The sequence below is a fragment of the Martes martes genome, assembly GCF_963455335.1.
Source record: "Martes martes genome assembly, chromosome: 5".
Lineage (NCBI taxonomy): Eukaryota > Metazoa > Chordata > Mammalia > Carnivora > Mustelidae > Martes > Martes martes.
The window spans coordinates 18,724,645-18,740,403 of record NC_137892.1 but is presented as its reverse complement, the minus strand read 5'-3'; the positions used below and the strand labels follow the sequence as shown (position 1 = coordinate 18,740,403).

At 47.6% G+C, this 15,759-nt stretch overlaps 1 protein-coding gene across 6 annotated transcripts in view; it reads right to left on the bottom strand.

The window, feature by feature from the left end:
- Nucleotides 1–5,695: 5,695 nt before the first annotated feature.
- The window catches only part of MAPK9 (mitogen-activated protein kinase 9), a 49,145-nt gene continuing 39,081 nt past the window's right edge, over nucleotides 5,696–15,759 (bottom strand). For 4 of the 6 annotated variants that reach the window (XM_080803761.1, XM_080803757.1, XM_080803758.1 and 1 more), the window contains 5 exons: nucleotides 12,984–13,166; nucleotides 11,824–11,948; nucleotides 10,572–10,635; nucleotides 9,544–9,615; nucleotides 5,696–7,974 (listed from right to left, as the gene is read on the bottom strand). In XM_080803761.1, the coding sequence (XP_080659887.1) occupies nucleotides 7,832–7,974; nucleotides 9,544–9,615; nucleotides 10,572–10,635; nucleotides 11,824–11,948; nucleotides 12,984–13,166 (587 nt within the window). In that variant the 3' untranslated portion in view covers nucleotides 5,696–7,831. Of the gene's footprint in view, nucleotides 7,980–9,543; nucleotides 9,616–10,571; nucleotides 10,636–11,823; nucleotides 11,949–12,983; nucleotides 13,167–15,066; nucleotides 15,200–15,759 lie in introns of those variants that run through there. The other 2 variants (XM_080803759.1, XM_080803760.1) reach the window with 2 other exon arrangements.

Below are 15,759 nucleotides of genomic sequence, written 5' to 3'. Positions count from 1 at the left end.
TTTGTCTACAGGGGATTCTGCATGAGTTTGCAGACATTAAAAAGTCTGGTTGCTTGTATGTAACAAGCAGGAGGGAGAGATCTGTGATCATGTGTATCAGCAGAAATGTACGTAGGTACGGACACAGGCACGTCCTCTGCATGTTTACAGATGGAGAAGGCTAATGGGCATATAGTAAAATGTTAATATCCGGGGAACCCAGGTGGGGAAAGGTACACAGGAATCCTTTGAACTATGTTTGCGACATTTCTGTCACCCTGAAACTACTCCATTATTACGATTTTTTAATTTTTAGTAGGCTCCAGCCCCAAAGTGGGCTTGAACTCACAACCCTGAGATCAAGGGTCGCACGCTCTACCAACTGAGCCCGCCAGGAGTCCCCACTCTGAAACTACCTCAAAATAAAAAGTTAAAAAAGCTTAATGAGGTCAGAGGATTGGCGAGAATCAGAAATTGAGGATCTTTCCCGGCCACAACTTAAGTCTCAAAAAGAATGATGGGCAACGAGAAGATAAAACAAACCCTCCTGTGAGACCACTCAAGGCGGCGATTAAACCCACGTCCTGCTCTGAGAACTGGTGGCTGAAGAGAAGGAAGAGGCTTGGAGCCCGCCCTTCAGCCTGGCCTCACTTGGGGGCCACCAAGCAGCCCCAGCGGATGCCATGAGGCTCCCCTGACAGCAGGGTCCCGGAAACGGTGTCGGGGGGAACGGTGGCATCAAAATCCCTCTTGAGGTCAAGAGCTCCCATGAGACTCCTGCTCGTGGCAAGACCACCACCTGGGGTCAGCCACCTATGGTATGTGGTGGATGGGGCACCCTGAACGTGAACCCACATGCCCGACTTTCTGGTCAGAGGGGGAGACACTGTGAGTGTATGCAGTTGTAATGATGCAGGACTGGGCTGGAGACACCCCAAACCCAGAGGGCAATTTTAGCATCACTGACGGTGGGTTAAAAAGAATGAAGTGTCTTCAGATGGGAGCTCGGACAAAGGACACAGTATCACTCAGGTGTGTTATAACTAAAAGATGCACGTGTATCGGTTGAACCTTTAGATAAAGCCTGCAGATCCAGAAAATGCTGGAGGTGGGGAGCATGGTCTGTGTACCCCTGTGGAAGCAGCCACATGGGGCTAGAGGGGGCCCTCATCGACGGGACAGCATGACGGCGACCACAGGCCGGTGTCATGGGGGTGGGGAGATCGACAGTTTCTTAAGGACATGACAGGCAGAAACTAGGCACCAGGAATGCAAGGGCCAGATACACTAGTGAAAGAATGGGGACACTGGGGAAATCCCAAGGCCTAGGTATTAGGCCAGATGAGGACTTACAGACACGGACAGCTGGAGATCGGTAAATGAAGCATGCACGTTATAAAAAGCATGTATGTATGACCTCATTTGGGCAAAGACAAACCAACAAACCAACCATCTCGACGTGCGTATGTCCACAGAAAAGCACACAGTAAGGTTATTAACAGTGGTCATCTCTGAATGTGGGAATACGGTATGTTTAGTTTCTCATCCTTGATTATACTTTCATATATATATGTGTGTATATATATATATATGTACAGGGAGAGAGAGAGAATATATGTATTTTGCATTTTTTAAAATAGGGAGCAGATGGGAGGCGAGGAGGAGGAGAAAGTGAATACAGACGGCTCTTGATTTCTGTTGCAAGGGGGAGCGATTTGAGGGTGATGTCGGGTTGTGAGCTCGCTAACATGGGTGAGCTGGAGGTGGGGAAGAGAGCAGAGGGATGGAGAGAGGCCACACAGCATCGAGCTCCCATGGGAGCGAGGGTCAGGGAGAGGGCTGGGCCCTAACCCTAACCCTGCTCCTCTACCCACTCCCTGACCTGTGGACGTGGGACAACGACTGGTCTTGTCTTCTGAGTGGCCAACGGCTGTCTAGAGTGCAGATCTAGAAGGGAAAGCCGGCATCCCCTGCCTGCTCCTCCCAAGAGAAAACCAAAGCATTAACTCTGAGCACCAGGGTGTGTGACAGACTCCTTTTTCTCCTCAAGATGTGATGAAGTGCTCTTGGGATTTCTCTGTGGAGTCCCACTGAGATGCTTCTTCCCGACCTTGTTGGCAGAGGGACCCCGCTGAGGAGGGGACAACGTGCTGGCCACATGGGTCCCTCTCTGTGACTGCTGGGGTCCGCCTCAAGGCTCTGTCCTTCCGCTCAGTGGTGTTTGTCACCACTTGGATGAATTTTCAGAAGGCACATTCGTGCTCCTAAAACTGACAGATGTCACCGGCTGGCAGACGGAAGGCTCATGAAGTCTGACAGAATCGGGACTAACAGTCATGGCAGGAATCCAGGGACTCTGACGGACTGTAGGGGTCGGGGGTGACATGGCTGGGAAGGTTCAGACCCTCTGTGATGGTGTTACTTGGCTGGGGAGGACTTGCTTGCCGAGCACGCACGATGCTCAGGCTATATCTGGAATATTCCGTTCACTTGGGGCTCACATCTGTAGGGTGCACCAAGGTGATGAGGCTCTGGGGGCCAAAGGGAGAGGGTTGGAGGCACTTTGAGTTGAAGTCAGAGGAAGGAAGACTTGTGGCCTACCTTTCAACCAGCAGAGGACTCCCTCTGTCTCACCCAAGGGAAAGGCCTGGGGCTCCAGGCGTGGAAGCCTTGGGAATAGGTTTCAGTTCTGTTTGAAAAAGAACTTCCTTTTGGAAGTTCCTGTGTGGCCAAAATCACACAGAATTCTGCAGGGAGGTACTTCCCTTCGTTAAAGCCCTCTGAGCGGAGGCTGGGTGGCCTCAGGCGCCTTCCCGCCCTGAACAAGGGGTAGACTGGAAGGTCTCTCCTCCCATGGTCAGGCTTTATGAAAGCCAAGTGAGCAAATGAAGTGAAGGGGAAAGCGTGCTTATAGGAATCTAAGAGAGTCAGGGGAGTTCTGGGAGAAGGGCAGAAACTATTACTGGAGAACCGACAACTTAAATAGGGATTTCGGGGGCAAGTTCAGAGTTTATTTCAAAGCACAGCACAAACTACTTCTTGGAAGAGATGGATTTAATTTTATCTGTGTCTCCATGAAGTCTGTCTTATAAACCTAGAGCTCCTCTCAGTCTTGCCCTTAAATTCCATACAGAATGCATCACAGAAAGGATGCATTTCACTGGACTTGAACCCTTATGTCCTCTTTTTGAGACTACTGACTAGTGCTGGGGCGCGGAGTGAAGACATCCCCAGCATCCGTGTGCAAGTGTCCTGGCTGGTGAGAGCAGAAAGGCCTTCCCCTGCAGGCTCTGCTTCCCTCCATGCACAGCAAGCTTCCAGAAGCTGCTCCTGGAGAATGCAGAATGGGGCTCTTCACACAGTATCCGCCAGGGCCCAGGACTCCTCAGAAAGTGTGGCAGAATTTGGTGTTCACGGCATTTTTCTTGGGGGAGGGACACCGTTTTGCTCAGACCCCACAACAGGGCTTACGGCTAAAAGAAGAGTGAGTTGTGCACCTGCGGGACACAAGGCAGTGTGCAGACCGGCAAGCCCGCGCTCCCTCCCCACTCCTCCCTGGGCCTGGGGCTGTGTTAGAGAACTCACTCCAACTTCCCTTCCAACTTTCCAGTTGCCCGAAGACAGGGGGTGGTAGCAAACACCCTCGCTCACAAGGACTCTGCACCCCCAAAGCCTAGCTCTTTCAAAGCGTGAAGGAGTATGGCCCAGGGCCCTGAGAACTCGGTGAAGGACAAATTCCCCATGGCTGTGACAGGCACATCCTTCCTAAATCCTGGTCACAGATGGTCTCAACAAGACATGACTGGCCACTCTCTGTTTATTATCAGTTTTCCTAGTCTGAAAACAAAATATTCAGTGACTGCCTTATTGCCAGAGGGAACCTTACGCTTAAATTCATATGAAGAGCCATAGGAGCATCGGGACAATGTTAGGTTATTTTGAAAGATTACCCTTCCCCCCACCAAAAACCCCCCACATGATTACACTTAACCATTTCAGTTAATAAATAAGAAGGATTTTTTTGCCGTCTGCATTGAAAGTCTGAAGGGGGTTAGAGAGAGAAATGGGGCCCAGACCCATATTAAAAGAAATGTTTTCCTTCTCTAGAGAACTTTACAAATCAGTCCGATACTACTCTATCTGGAATGATTCTAGCTCTTTTAGGCAGAGAAGAGAAAGCCATGGAGGGCCCTGTTAGTCCTGCAGTTTTAAGTAGTGAACTGGGTGTGGAGCCTAACGTGGGGCTTGAACTCCTGACCCTGAGGTCAAGCCCTGAGCTGAGATCAAGAGTCAGATGCCCGACTGACTGAGCCACCCGGGCGTCCCTGAGGAGTGGACATCTTAAAGCGCCTCAAACCCAGAAGCAAAATCCAAGTGGCTCATCCCGTGTACAAAACCACAAGCAGACAGGCACTGGGAATGATTCTAAGCACGACAGGTGGGGACCCACCGGCCATGCCCTGCGAGGAAAATGCTTACGCCAGTACTCAGGATATTTGATTTGATATACTTGCGTATTTCTGAAAACTGAGACGCAGAGTTTGCAGAACATCTTCAGTCAGAGACGTAAAAGAAATGGTTTGCCTGCCAATTAACAACATTTGCTAATACTGATGGAGATGATACACCAGCATTGACCCGTGTTCATGTCAAATCTGTAATCAGAGATGGTGATGTAGAAAATACAGCCAAGTGTCACTTAAAACCACACAAAAACCGGACATGCTTTACACTTCTCTTTTAAAATGTAAGTGTATTATTTCTACCAATCAAGACACACATGATGTATTTTATTATAAGACATTAGGCAATGTTACTTCTGAGAGCTGCAGCCTGAAGGTCACGCCCGTACTGGCTGCCCGCATGGAACACCGGAGGACGATGTTAGAAATCCACTGAACTCACACACAGTCACCATGACAGACAGGGCATTGCATCCAGATTAAACCAGTGTCCCAGCCAGCGGTCCAGCCAGGGCCTCTGGGCATCAGCAGGGGCCCTGCCAAGGGTTTTCTCCTTCCCGCTCGGAGGCTCTGGGTTTTGCGTCCCAGACAGAACAGAGCCTCGCTGCCATTTTCATTATCCCGACTGATCAATACTGAGCAGTCTGTGTTTCTAGAATGTTCTCCTGCTCTGAGAGACCCCATCTACTCTCAGAAACCTGCACTGGAGGTCAAGACCCGACTGAAGGGAGGCAGTCATTTCCTTTTTGACTGAAAACGAAGCCAACAGATAAAATAAACCTAGTCTAAGTCCCAGGCTAATGATAAATTTCCTGGTTTATAAAAATATGTGTCCAAAGTAGTTACTTCCAGGGTTATGTACAATACAAATTACAAAAATAAAATAGAAAAGACGAGAAAGTTGAGCACGTTTTAGTTCTTTTTCCAACGCCGGCCCTCATCCCTCTAGAGCAGTTTGAAACCGTCTACACTGCACCAGGACCCCGGCGCATCTCGGCTCAGGAGGGAGGACCCTGACTTGGGGTGAGGTATTTCTACTGAAGGTGGGCATGGCAGGAAGCCCGTCCACAGGGACACAGCCTTCCCCTGTGAATGCACAGAGGAGGAAGAAGCGAGCAGAAAGCCAGTCTGCAGGGGCACCCGGCTCTACTCACAAAGGGACCCTCAGAAGCAGGAGCCCCGTGTGCCCTCAGCAACCCCGTGCTGCGTTCACAGAGGCCTAGGACAGATACGCATTTTTTTTTTTTAAGATTTTATTTATTTACTTGAGAGAGAGAGAGGGAAAGCATGAGAGGGGAGAGGGTCAGAGGGAGAAGCAGACTCCCCACTGAGCAGGGAGCCCGATGTGGGACTTGATTCCAGGACTCCAGGATCATGACCTGAGCCGAAAACAGTTGCCCAACCAACTGAACCACCCAGGCGCCCCAGATACGCATTTTTTAAATGCTCCTCTCCCTCTGTTTTTCTTTTTTAAAGATGGATTGAGTGAAGTCTTTTTAAAGAACATATATGGGAGAGAAGACCGTTTTAAGATGTTTATATTTGGATAATGATAACTTTCTTCACTGTACCATCAGGCCTCCAAAACCAAAGCCATCCTAAGCCATATCATAGGTGTTTCTGCTTCAATCCAAGTCAGCATTTCCATCTTGTATCTGAATATGTCTAAACCTCACAACATAAAACTGTTACTTCAACACGAATTTTGTTCATCAAGGGCTCCAGTCTCCACAGATAAGACCAACCAATGAGATGCAAGTGACGGAGAGAATCATGTTTTAGATAACATTTATAATAAACTTTCTTATCCAAGTTCCTCCTCAGAACACATTCTATAGAATGTTGACCCAATAGTTTCCCAAAGAGTTAAACACAGGATATGAATTTGTAACAGAAGAAGCTCAAGGGATAAGCACAGTGAGCACAGGGGGCCAAAATGTGACCACGGTAAGCCCAGTTCCGCCATGATAATCCAGTACTCTAGCTTAGGGAACTCCGAGTGATATCCACATCACTGTGGATGTGGATCACTTTGATATCCACATCAAAGTCTGAAAGCATCAATTTCAGGTGAGCAGTTTTAAATCAGAAAATACTCAATAGTTAATCACTACTCCTAAGGGTGTTTCCTCCACAACCCCATGAGGGGGTTTCCCAGAAGATCCATGGGTTTCCCTTTAGGAAAAGGAAATGCTCCACAAACTGGAAAACACCACCATCCCAGAGGCGTTCTGAATTGCCTGGCTTCCTAAAACAGATCCAAGCTTGGGGGTGGGGTTTACAGTGTTTCTTTCAGCAAAAAAAGAAAATCGTGTAAGAGCGTTAGGTTGGAAACCAAAAACGCTGCCCTGGGAGATGGTGCCTCTCTCGGGGAAGGACCCTGACCAGTCTCAGAGGGAGCAAGTGCTCAGGAAGTCACTGCAGTCATCTTCAGTGACTGTTTTGTCAAATTCTACTCTCACCACTAATGGATTTGAGAATCTGCTGTCATGTTATTGACATGGAGAGTTAGGCATCTAACAAAGAAGGCGAAGTTTTAGGTGGCAGTTTAAATTAACGGGTCCAGAAGACCAGGAGAAAGGAGCGAGGGTAGATTAGAATCGTAAAGGCATATATGTCTCAAGCAGCACAAAACAGAAAATTTTATCTTGCAATAAAGCTAAAGGTACAGTCATCCCAGACTAAGACAATTTAGAGGAAACAGTGTCCACAGAGGTGTCTTGGTTTTAGCAGTGATAATTCTCAGCCCAAAACATGACAGATTTAAGAAAAGTTGTATTTTTTTATTTATTAAATAGATTTAATTATATTCCTTCTGAAATACAAAAGATAGAATAAATCATACCGTAAAAGAAGGTAAGATAATGATAATATGATGGTGGCCAATTAATACACATAAACCTATTTTTTCCTGGACAGACACCAAATTACTCAAGAGGATTAAGAGAGAATTCTAGAAGCAGCACTACCTGGAAGATTATTTGGCATTTAAATACTGATTTCCAAAGTGCTAGAGGGCAAGCCTGAGCAAGCACACGTGTGGTCACATGCATATAAGTCCCAACGGTTACAGAGGATGAGAAATTGTCACTATTACCGTACAACTTTAAAAAAAAGTAAAACAAAATCATCTACTCTAATTGCTCACCTGAAATGACCTTGCACAACATCTCTATGAGTGGGGCTCGCACTTGTGTTCTTCTGACACAGTCTGTTTCACTGTGAAATCTAGGCAGGCAATCCTATTGGAACTGAGCAGGGGCAAGGCATCGTGTTCCTTACATGCAGAACATGGAGTTTTTCTATTTGGTTCCATCAACCCCCAAGCATTTCAGGCCCACGGAAGCGAGAATTCCTTCACTGAGGACGAGCTTGCGGGTCGTGCCTTATCACCGGCAACCTTCGAGGGGTCCCGTGGAGGCATCGAGGCTGCTGTCTGTGTCTGAGGCCAGCGTCTGCTCGGTGGACATGGACGAGATGTCGTTGATGGACGACGACCTGGACGGAGTGGCGTTGCTGCTTACTGCTGCATCTGTGCTAAGAAAACCAAGGAGAATAAAATCTGACGCACGACATTGCTGCGGGTCTGGGCAGTGGAGCCTTGGGGCCGTCCCCCCTGCGGCTGGCGTGGCTCCAGGCCTCACTGCCAGTGTGGACAAGTGGTGAGCCAGCCGCCCGTGCCCAGCTTTTCCTGGAGTCCTTCTCTGGGCCCAGGATCCCAAACATCCTCCTTTTCTTCCTGGGCGCTGAACATCATATCCATGCATGCGTATAATCATGCTGAAAAACACCTGCCTCTTTGAAAAAAGATATTCATAGAAAGTTGGTGAATTTATCCTACAACTCTCAGTGTCACAAAAGGCTGAAGCCCAAATAAGGGCTTGAGGGTCATCAGACGTTTCAGCTACAGTCATCAATACTTTGTCCGAGGGAAAAAGCAGCAACCTTGGAAAAATTCTTTCGTAATAAAAACGCAATGGAAAAAAATCAGATGGGGAGACACACCTTGAGAGACTCTTAAGTGTAGGGAACAAACTGTGAGGGTGGCTGGAGGGGAGGGAGGTGGAGGGATGGGGTAACTGGGGGATGGGCATTAAGGAGGGCACGTGATGTGATCAGCACTGGGTGTTCTATGCAACTGATGAATTATTGAACACTACATCTGAAACTAATGAGGTACTACATGTTGGCTTTTTAAATTAAGAAAACCGTGCTAAAATAAAAACTACATACAAACAAAAAGGAAAAAAATTAGTGGCCTCCTACTCATTTTATTTTTGTTTTATATATCCTGAAAACTGACATTTTGAGTCTTTAAGGTACATTAAACTATGCTATTTCCTAGGGCCTGTATTTTAGTCTGGTGCGAGCAAAAATAAAACATCTGAGCTCTCAGAGGCCAGTGCCTGCAGTCTTCAATTTGTGCCTTGTTAACCACAGGCACCTAATTCTGTGCTGAAGTTACGTAATCTCCAGATACTTGACATGTACGTCATGCTGAACAGAAAATTCAAGAGAGAGTCTGTGCCTCCGTGTGCATGAATGCAGGCTTCTGTGGGGGAGGGTGGCTGAGGTGAGAGAATAAATATAATGTGGAAGGATCTCACTCAGGAAGCAGGTGGGACCCTATGACCCTGCGCAAACACCACACGTGTTCTGTCTCCAACAGTTCCATGGGGGAATCGGCCAGCAGGGAGGCCAAGTACAAATACGGGAGAATTAGATGAACAGCTTTCTCACAAGGGAACCAGACCGCATTTTACTTAGATTTGCACGGATTTTCTTCTGGAGCCGGGTGGGGCCTGCCCAGAGAGGGTCATGCACTGTGGTGACGTTTGAAATTCAGCTCCCTCATCTGTAGGTGGAGCTGGCAGGAGCAGAGGCCAGCATGGGAGCAGGCCGGTTCTAACCCAGTTCTAACCCCCCGCAGCAGGAGCCCGGCAGCTGCTGCCACTGCGACACCCCAGACAGGCAGCTGACCTCCCATCAGGAGCTTTCGGACCCAGGGCCGGGTGAGCTGCCGTCCCATGTGCCGCTGCCATTTAGGAAAGTTGGATGGGGAAAAGGAGACTGGGCTCAAGCTATCAAAGCAATCACTAACCTGAAGGCTGATCTTTGACCACGCCGTTCTTGCTCCTCTCTTCCCAGTCCAGCACTTCCTTGTAAATCAGCTCTTCAAACAGACAGGCAAGGTAGAAGCCTCCATCAGTTTCTCTGCATCTCTGAACCCTGCTTCCTAATCAATCGGGGCCACTCCAAGGGCAACGCGATGCCTTATTTTTAACTGTGATATACGGTTAACTCAATAATACCGTCTACCTAGACCAAAACACCCACGTTTCGATACATTACATCTTCTCAATCTGACTGAAGGTGGTTCTGTATCCACAGGGGGGTTCTACAAGGGGCGGGGGACTAGCAAAGTGGCTCTCATGGAGCATTTGAAAGTACCACACGCTTTCGTGCCATTTGCAAGCATTTCTCTCGTCATTACTCAGGGTTCTCCAAATGGAGAACTGTGGGGGAGAAGCCCCTCCAGCCTGGCCAGAAATTTATCCAAACTCATCAGTCATTTCTTGGCTTCAACCTTAGTTTCCTTGATTCTGACTTGTAAGTGAAGCTAACAACCTACCAGGGAAGCATCAAGGGTTTCTAGAGTTTTGGCATTTGTGAGCCGAGAGGAGAATGCCTTGAGCATCTCCCCGGCCATGGAGTGTGGCTGTGTGTGTCGCCCTGCCAAGCGCATGTTCATGCAGATCCCGGCTCTCCAGTCACCCCGGGGAGAGCAGATGTAATCCGCTTGGGCAGAGCACGTTGCCATGTTTGACCTGCACTGACCCAGGTTCTCAATTCCTACTGATTCTGCTTTTTAATGGGGAATTGCTCTTCGACCTGCTGGTTAGTTGCTTAGTTGCCCGTGGGCTGTTTGGTGAATCTCGCAATCTTCAGAAGCCTCGGTATGCAGCTGATACCGGCTCTTCTCTGTTATCTGCAAGTTCCTGCTCTACTAGGGAGTGGGAAGACCTAGGCTAAGAGGGGCTGCAGGCCCTCTCGCAGCTTCCCTAGAAGGGCTCCTGCTGACAAGCGACTGCAGGGGCAAGCGAGGGGCAAAGTCCCATCTGCCTTTACCTTTCCACTCTTCAATCGCATGCTCTCGTTCTTCCAGCTGGGCGTCATAAATCTGAGGTGGTGGCTGAAAATTAAATGACATGTGAAGTCAACAGTTACAAATCTAACGAGGCATGAAGACAGTAAAATCGCTGGGGAGATTCTCATCTATTTATCATGTGGCTTTCATTCAATACATGGCTCCTTAAAGGTTTCTTCAGAAGTGTGATGTTATGTCACTTTGCGAATCAAAATAATTAGGGAGAAATTAACCAAGAAAAAAAAAGGAGCTATTGTGGTCCTCTTAATAATGACATGATCTCCAAACACTCTCAGAGCGTCTGCCCAAATGTACCTATGAAGCAGTAATCATGAGCCGCTTCCTAGCGACCCGCCCTGGACGAGGACCGTGCCAGCTCAGGTTTGCAGTTCTTCACGTCAGAGCCCCCTTACCCAATCCCCAACTCGCACAGGACTGTTCCAAAGACCTGCTTCAAAAGCACACGTCGATAAACGGGGCTCCTTGAAACACTGTTCACTGTGGTGGTGAAGCCCATGGGCCAGCCCTAAAGCGAGCCTGCCCCCATGAGTTACTCTTAGAGCCAGAGAGCGTGCAGGCCACTGCTGCTAAGGCAGAACGGTCCTGAGCCCACACTCGCAAGTGGAACTGCCCTGGGAACCCTCCGGCGGGTGCCTCTGGGGAAGGACAGACAACCCTGGGATTTTTAGCAAGTTTCTTAGCCTCTCTGACGGGGTGGCCTAAACAAGCTGTTATAAGCAAAGCATGCGGCACCCTGCCAGGCACATGCTGGGGGCTTCGTGAGGGGTGGCATTATGATCCCACGCCAGCTTGTGTATAAAGGAAGACAACGTGTCACCACAGCAGAGGCACGTCCACTCCTGAGCTACATGGAGCAACAGCCGCAGGAGCAAGGGTCCCAAAAGGGACTCAGGTCTCGGACGACCCTTGGCCTCTTTGTAGTCAGGAGTCCTCTGAAATCTAGAACTTGTGGGCACCTGGGTGGGTGTTTGGCTCAGGTCACGATCCCAGGATCCTGGACTCAAGCCCCGCATCAGGCTCCCTGCTCAGCGGAGACTCTGCCGCTCCCCCTGCTTGTGCTCTCTCTTTGTCGGATGGATAAATAAAATCTTAAAAAAAAAATGAAATCTAGAACTTGCTATCTTCACGCAGCCGTTCGGACTGAGCCATGGAAGAGCTGAGGAAACATACACCCTGCCCTCCCCCACAAGTCCTTCTGGAACACAGGCTTACCGCTTCGGCTTCAGCAGGGTCGTACCAAACGGTAATATAAGGGTGACGTAAAGCTTCATCCACGGAGATTCGCTTGTCGGGATCAATCACTAACATTTTCGATAACAAATCTCTGGCTTGACTTGCTAGGGTGGAAACAAATTATTAGATGAATACACGAATGCCAAGACACAGAACATCACAGAGAAAATGTGACAGTACAGACAGAATAGAGATGTATTCACCTTGAGAAATTTTTTGACAGGTTCCAGATCAATCAAGGCTTTTTCTTTATGAATAAGCTAAGAAGCCACTTTCACTACCATCAGGTTTTTGACCTCCGTTTCTTGCCTCTGGATCTGGGAGGGGAGGGGGGGACAGGGCACCAAGGGGACACAGGCCGACGGGAGGCTGACATGGTGCCTGGGGAGAGCTGCCACTAAGGGAGGGCACAGGGGCCCAGCTAAGGGCCGCACTGCTTGACATGCAGGCATGGAGCACCGGCAGGCTCTTCTTTTCATGTCCCCTCCAGACGAATTACAACAGACCTCTGAAGCCATACAATAATCTCATGTTTGCCCATGATCGAACACTTCATGGATGCCTCCCCATGCCCAACTGCATGTAACGTTGGCAACATACACTTAAAAAAAATCTAGAGATTATTTGTTAGAAAAAACCCAACATGCTCAGTAACTCACCTAAGTTTTGGCACTTAAAGTTCACATCGGTAGGCAAAGGAGAGATGGGGCTTTTCTGACGGAGGCACAGTTTACCCTGAGATGGAGAGAAATCTATCCTTTCCCTTAAATCACAACTTTAGTGACGGGCACGGGAGAAGGGGAGGAGGAGCTTTATTTTATCCAACTATGGGCTAGAATCTTAACTCTAGGGTTCCTTGTACACAAAGACTGTGATTTCCAATTGCTATAATTAACATAAGACTGGTTCAGAGGGACTCGAACCTTTTCATTTTGACCAAAGGTTTCAGCGTGGCCATTCTGTAGAGGACAGAACTTTCAGGTCTCTAAGCCTTCAGGCTGGCCTGTACCTCACTTTATTCGAGGGCTTCCACCATTTTATCTCCCCATATCCAGAGGCGTCAGAATGAGGACCTGAAGAGGCCGAGAGTGGTGCCCAGACTGTGGAAACAGGGATGAGGGAAACAAAGGGCCTCTTACTTTTAATTTTGTCTCGTTCGGATTCGGATGGGAATATCCAATCTGGAAAGAGCTCTTCAAATTTGATGCCGGGGTACTTCGGTCTGTTTTCTACATAATTCCTCACGGTTGGCTGCAGTTTCTTCATAAAATCCGCAGATGGTGTTCCTAGCTGCTCAATGACTTTATTCCACTGATCAATATCTAAGGAGTCTCTTGAGGAAAATACAACTGAAGGGCCTTACGGTCACGTTATATGGAGTAGCATCATTCAAAGAAACACGAAAACCCTCTTTCGACCTACTGACAGGTAATGAGTGAGGCCATCCCACAGGTGTTTTGATACGATATGCAAATACGGTGTGGGTTTCCAAAGTGGAGACTAGTTTTAAAACCTCTGCGCCTTTCTAAACTCTGGTCACAGTATATTAGACTGACCCACCAAGGGACGTATGCCTTCCCCTTCTAGACCAAATGAGAGTTATCATGTAACTGAAGGATACCCATGACAGAAGTGATGAAAGATGAAGTTAGATAAACAGGACTTCGGCAAACTGAAATCAGTTTTCACATCGAGGCTACTTAGATTCGAAAGCTCACTGAAATAGACAGACCTGGGTCCCCGGGTCATGGCTGGGAAAGCAGAGGCCCCACGGAGTATGGTGCGTGAGTTGGGGCTCGGGGCTCTTGAGCCCAGGCCCTGTCCTCTCCCACGGGACCACGGCCTGCCTGGGACTGGGCTTAGATGGACAGCTCTGCGAGGTCATTCTCGTTCCCCTGGCACTGACCCTGACCATCACTGCAGTACCCTGGAGTGCATCTTACTTCCTTTCAGAACACATGACCTGGGTTTCGGACTCCACTGTGCTCCTCTAACCATGCGCCGGGTGCTGGACACTCAGTCTCCCTTGGCTTCCAACTTGCTTGTTTGTAAAATGCAGAAAATACCAGCTTTGCCTAGTTCACAGGGGGCTTGGAATAACGGGCATAATGAGCTGGAAAATGATTCTGAGACTGTAAACAATGATAACAGAGAATGTAGGCCAGGAAAAAAGTCATGTAAACAGCAATGTTTAAAAACCCATTTTCAAAAGTTGTTTAAAAAAAAAAAAAAAGGAATGGAGGTTTGTCTCAGAAAAATGCAATCACATTATTGTGGAAGAAGCCGGGGAGCTGAACAGGCTCGGGGAATGGGCTCTGGCCACTGGAGTCACTAGCATATTCTCCTCCCTCACTCCTGCGTTCCTATGTGCTGCCGGAGCTGGATGGGGAAGCCCTCAAGCCCTTCTCACCACCTTCACTTTCTACTGATCCTCTGAAATACCCCTCGTCTCCCTGCTCCTGCTCTTGTCCGTGAGTCTGTCTGCCTTCGGCCCAGCAGTTGGAACGACCTTTTCCAACATAAGTCAGGTCGGCGCCTAGAAAAGGGCAGGTGCTGAGTAAACGTTTAGTGTGTTCACGATCAAGGGTCACTTCTGTAGACTAACGGGGGGAGGGGGAAGGGTGGGAAGGGAAACATCACCCCCAACAAGCCTGGTGGGCCTCCCGGGTGTGTGCATGCGCTCCTATCCCTTGGCTCCCATGGGCCTCTCATTATGCTGAAGGGTTTCGAGGCTGAGGGAGGCCCGGACTCCTGTGCGCCCGAGGGTGGCAGCTCCCTGTCTCTGATGGGCTACTGTGGCACAGGAGGTCCTCTTCTACCCCAGGTCATGGATCTGAGGCACATCTCAGAGCACTGCAGTCTGGATACCAGAATCTTTTCCCATTCTAGTAATTTTTAATCTAATGTTTGAAATAGTGGGGAAAAATTGCCTTTGGAAAATGATGTTAACCCTCTATATATATTTTGAGAATGACATCAGGTGGCCTGATATATAAAAATATTAGTTACTGGCATGGCAAGATGTTAATACTTAAGGGAGGAACTTCAAATTAACTTTGTAGTGCACCAGAAAGTATCCACAGTTTTTATACTTTCTGAAGAAAACATTTCTTAATTCAAAAAAGGAAGGGCACGAAATGAATAAGAATTGAGACCAATGAAATGTTAAGGAGATCCTTCTAAATTATTTATCTTTAGAATACATCAAATTTTTTTTTTTAAGCTGAGTCTGTTTGCAAGATAAAGACTTCCTTATTTATAGTTTGGAACAAGCGAATCAAAGGAAAGGCAATGGAAAACTGCCAGAAAATTTATTAGAACAAAATAAAATGCTGTATTTAACTTCACATAAAATCTGTGATGTGAAAAATGTCAAGGAAGGCAAATAAAATTATAGGAACAAAATCTTTTCATTCGACATTTGTGTTGTAAAGAATTTATATTACAAGAAAATCACCCTCATAAAATTATAAAAAAACTAAAATAACTTTAATAAAATACATACAAAACACTGACTACACAGTTCCATCTCCTTTAAAAATAACCATCAATCTGCCAATGGACAGAGACCACTTTAAGTTTTCATAAGGAAAAAACAAAATCAAAGACTAATGGAAATCGTAAGTGGTTAGAACACAAATGAAAAAGGGAGTATGTTCGAGTGAAAAATATTAAAGATGGGAGAATGCAAGGAGCATGATCAAGGAAAGCTACTCTAACGAGCATGTTGTCTCGTCTGCTTTACGCTCTGTGTTATTAATGGGATTTGCTGACCACAGTGTAAGTTAATCTTCTGCATATTGTATTTACTCAGACTTCTCCAGGTGTGTCACAAAAGAACCTTCTGGATGGATCTTTTAAAAATTTCTACAAAACGTCAGCAGAGTAACAGGCAAGAAAATTAACATACACTGT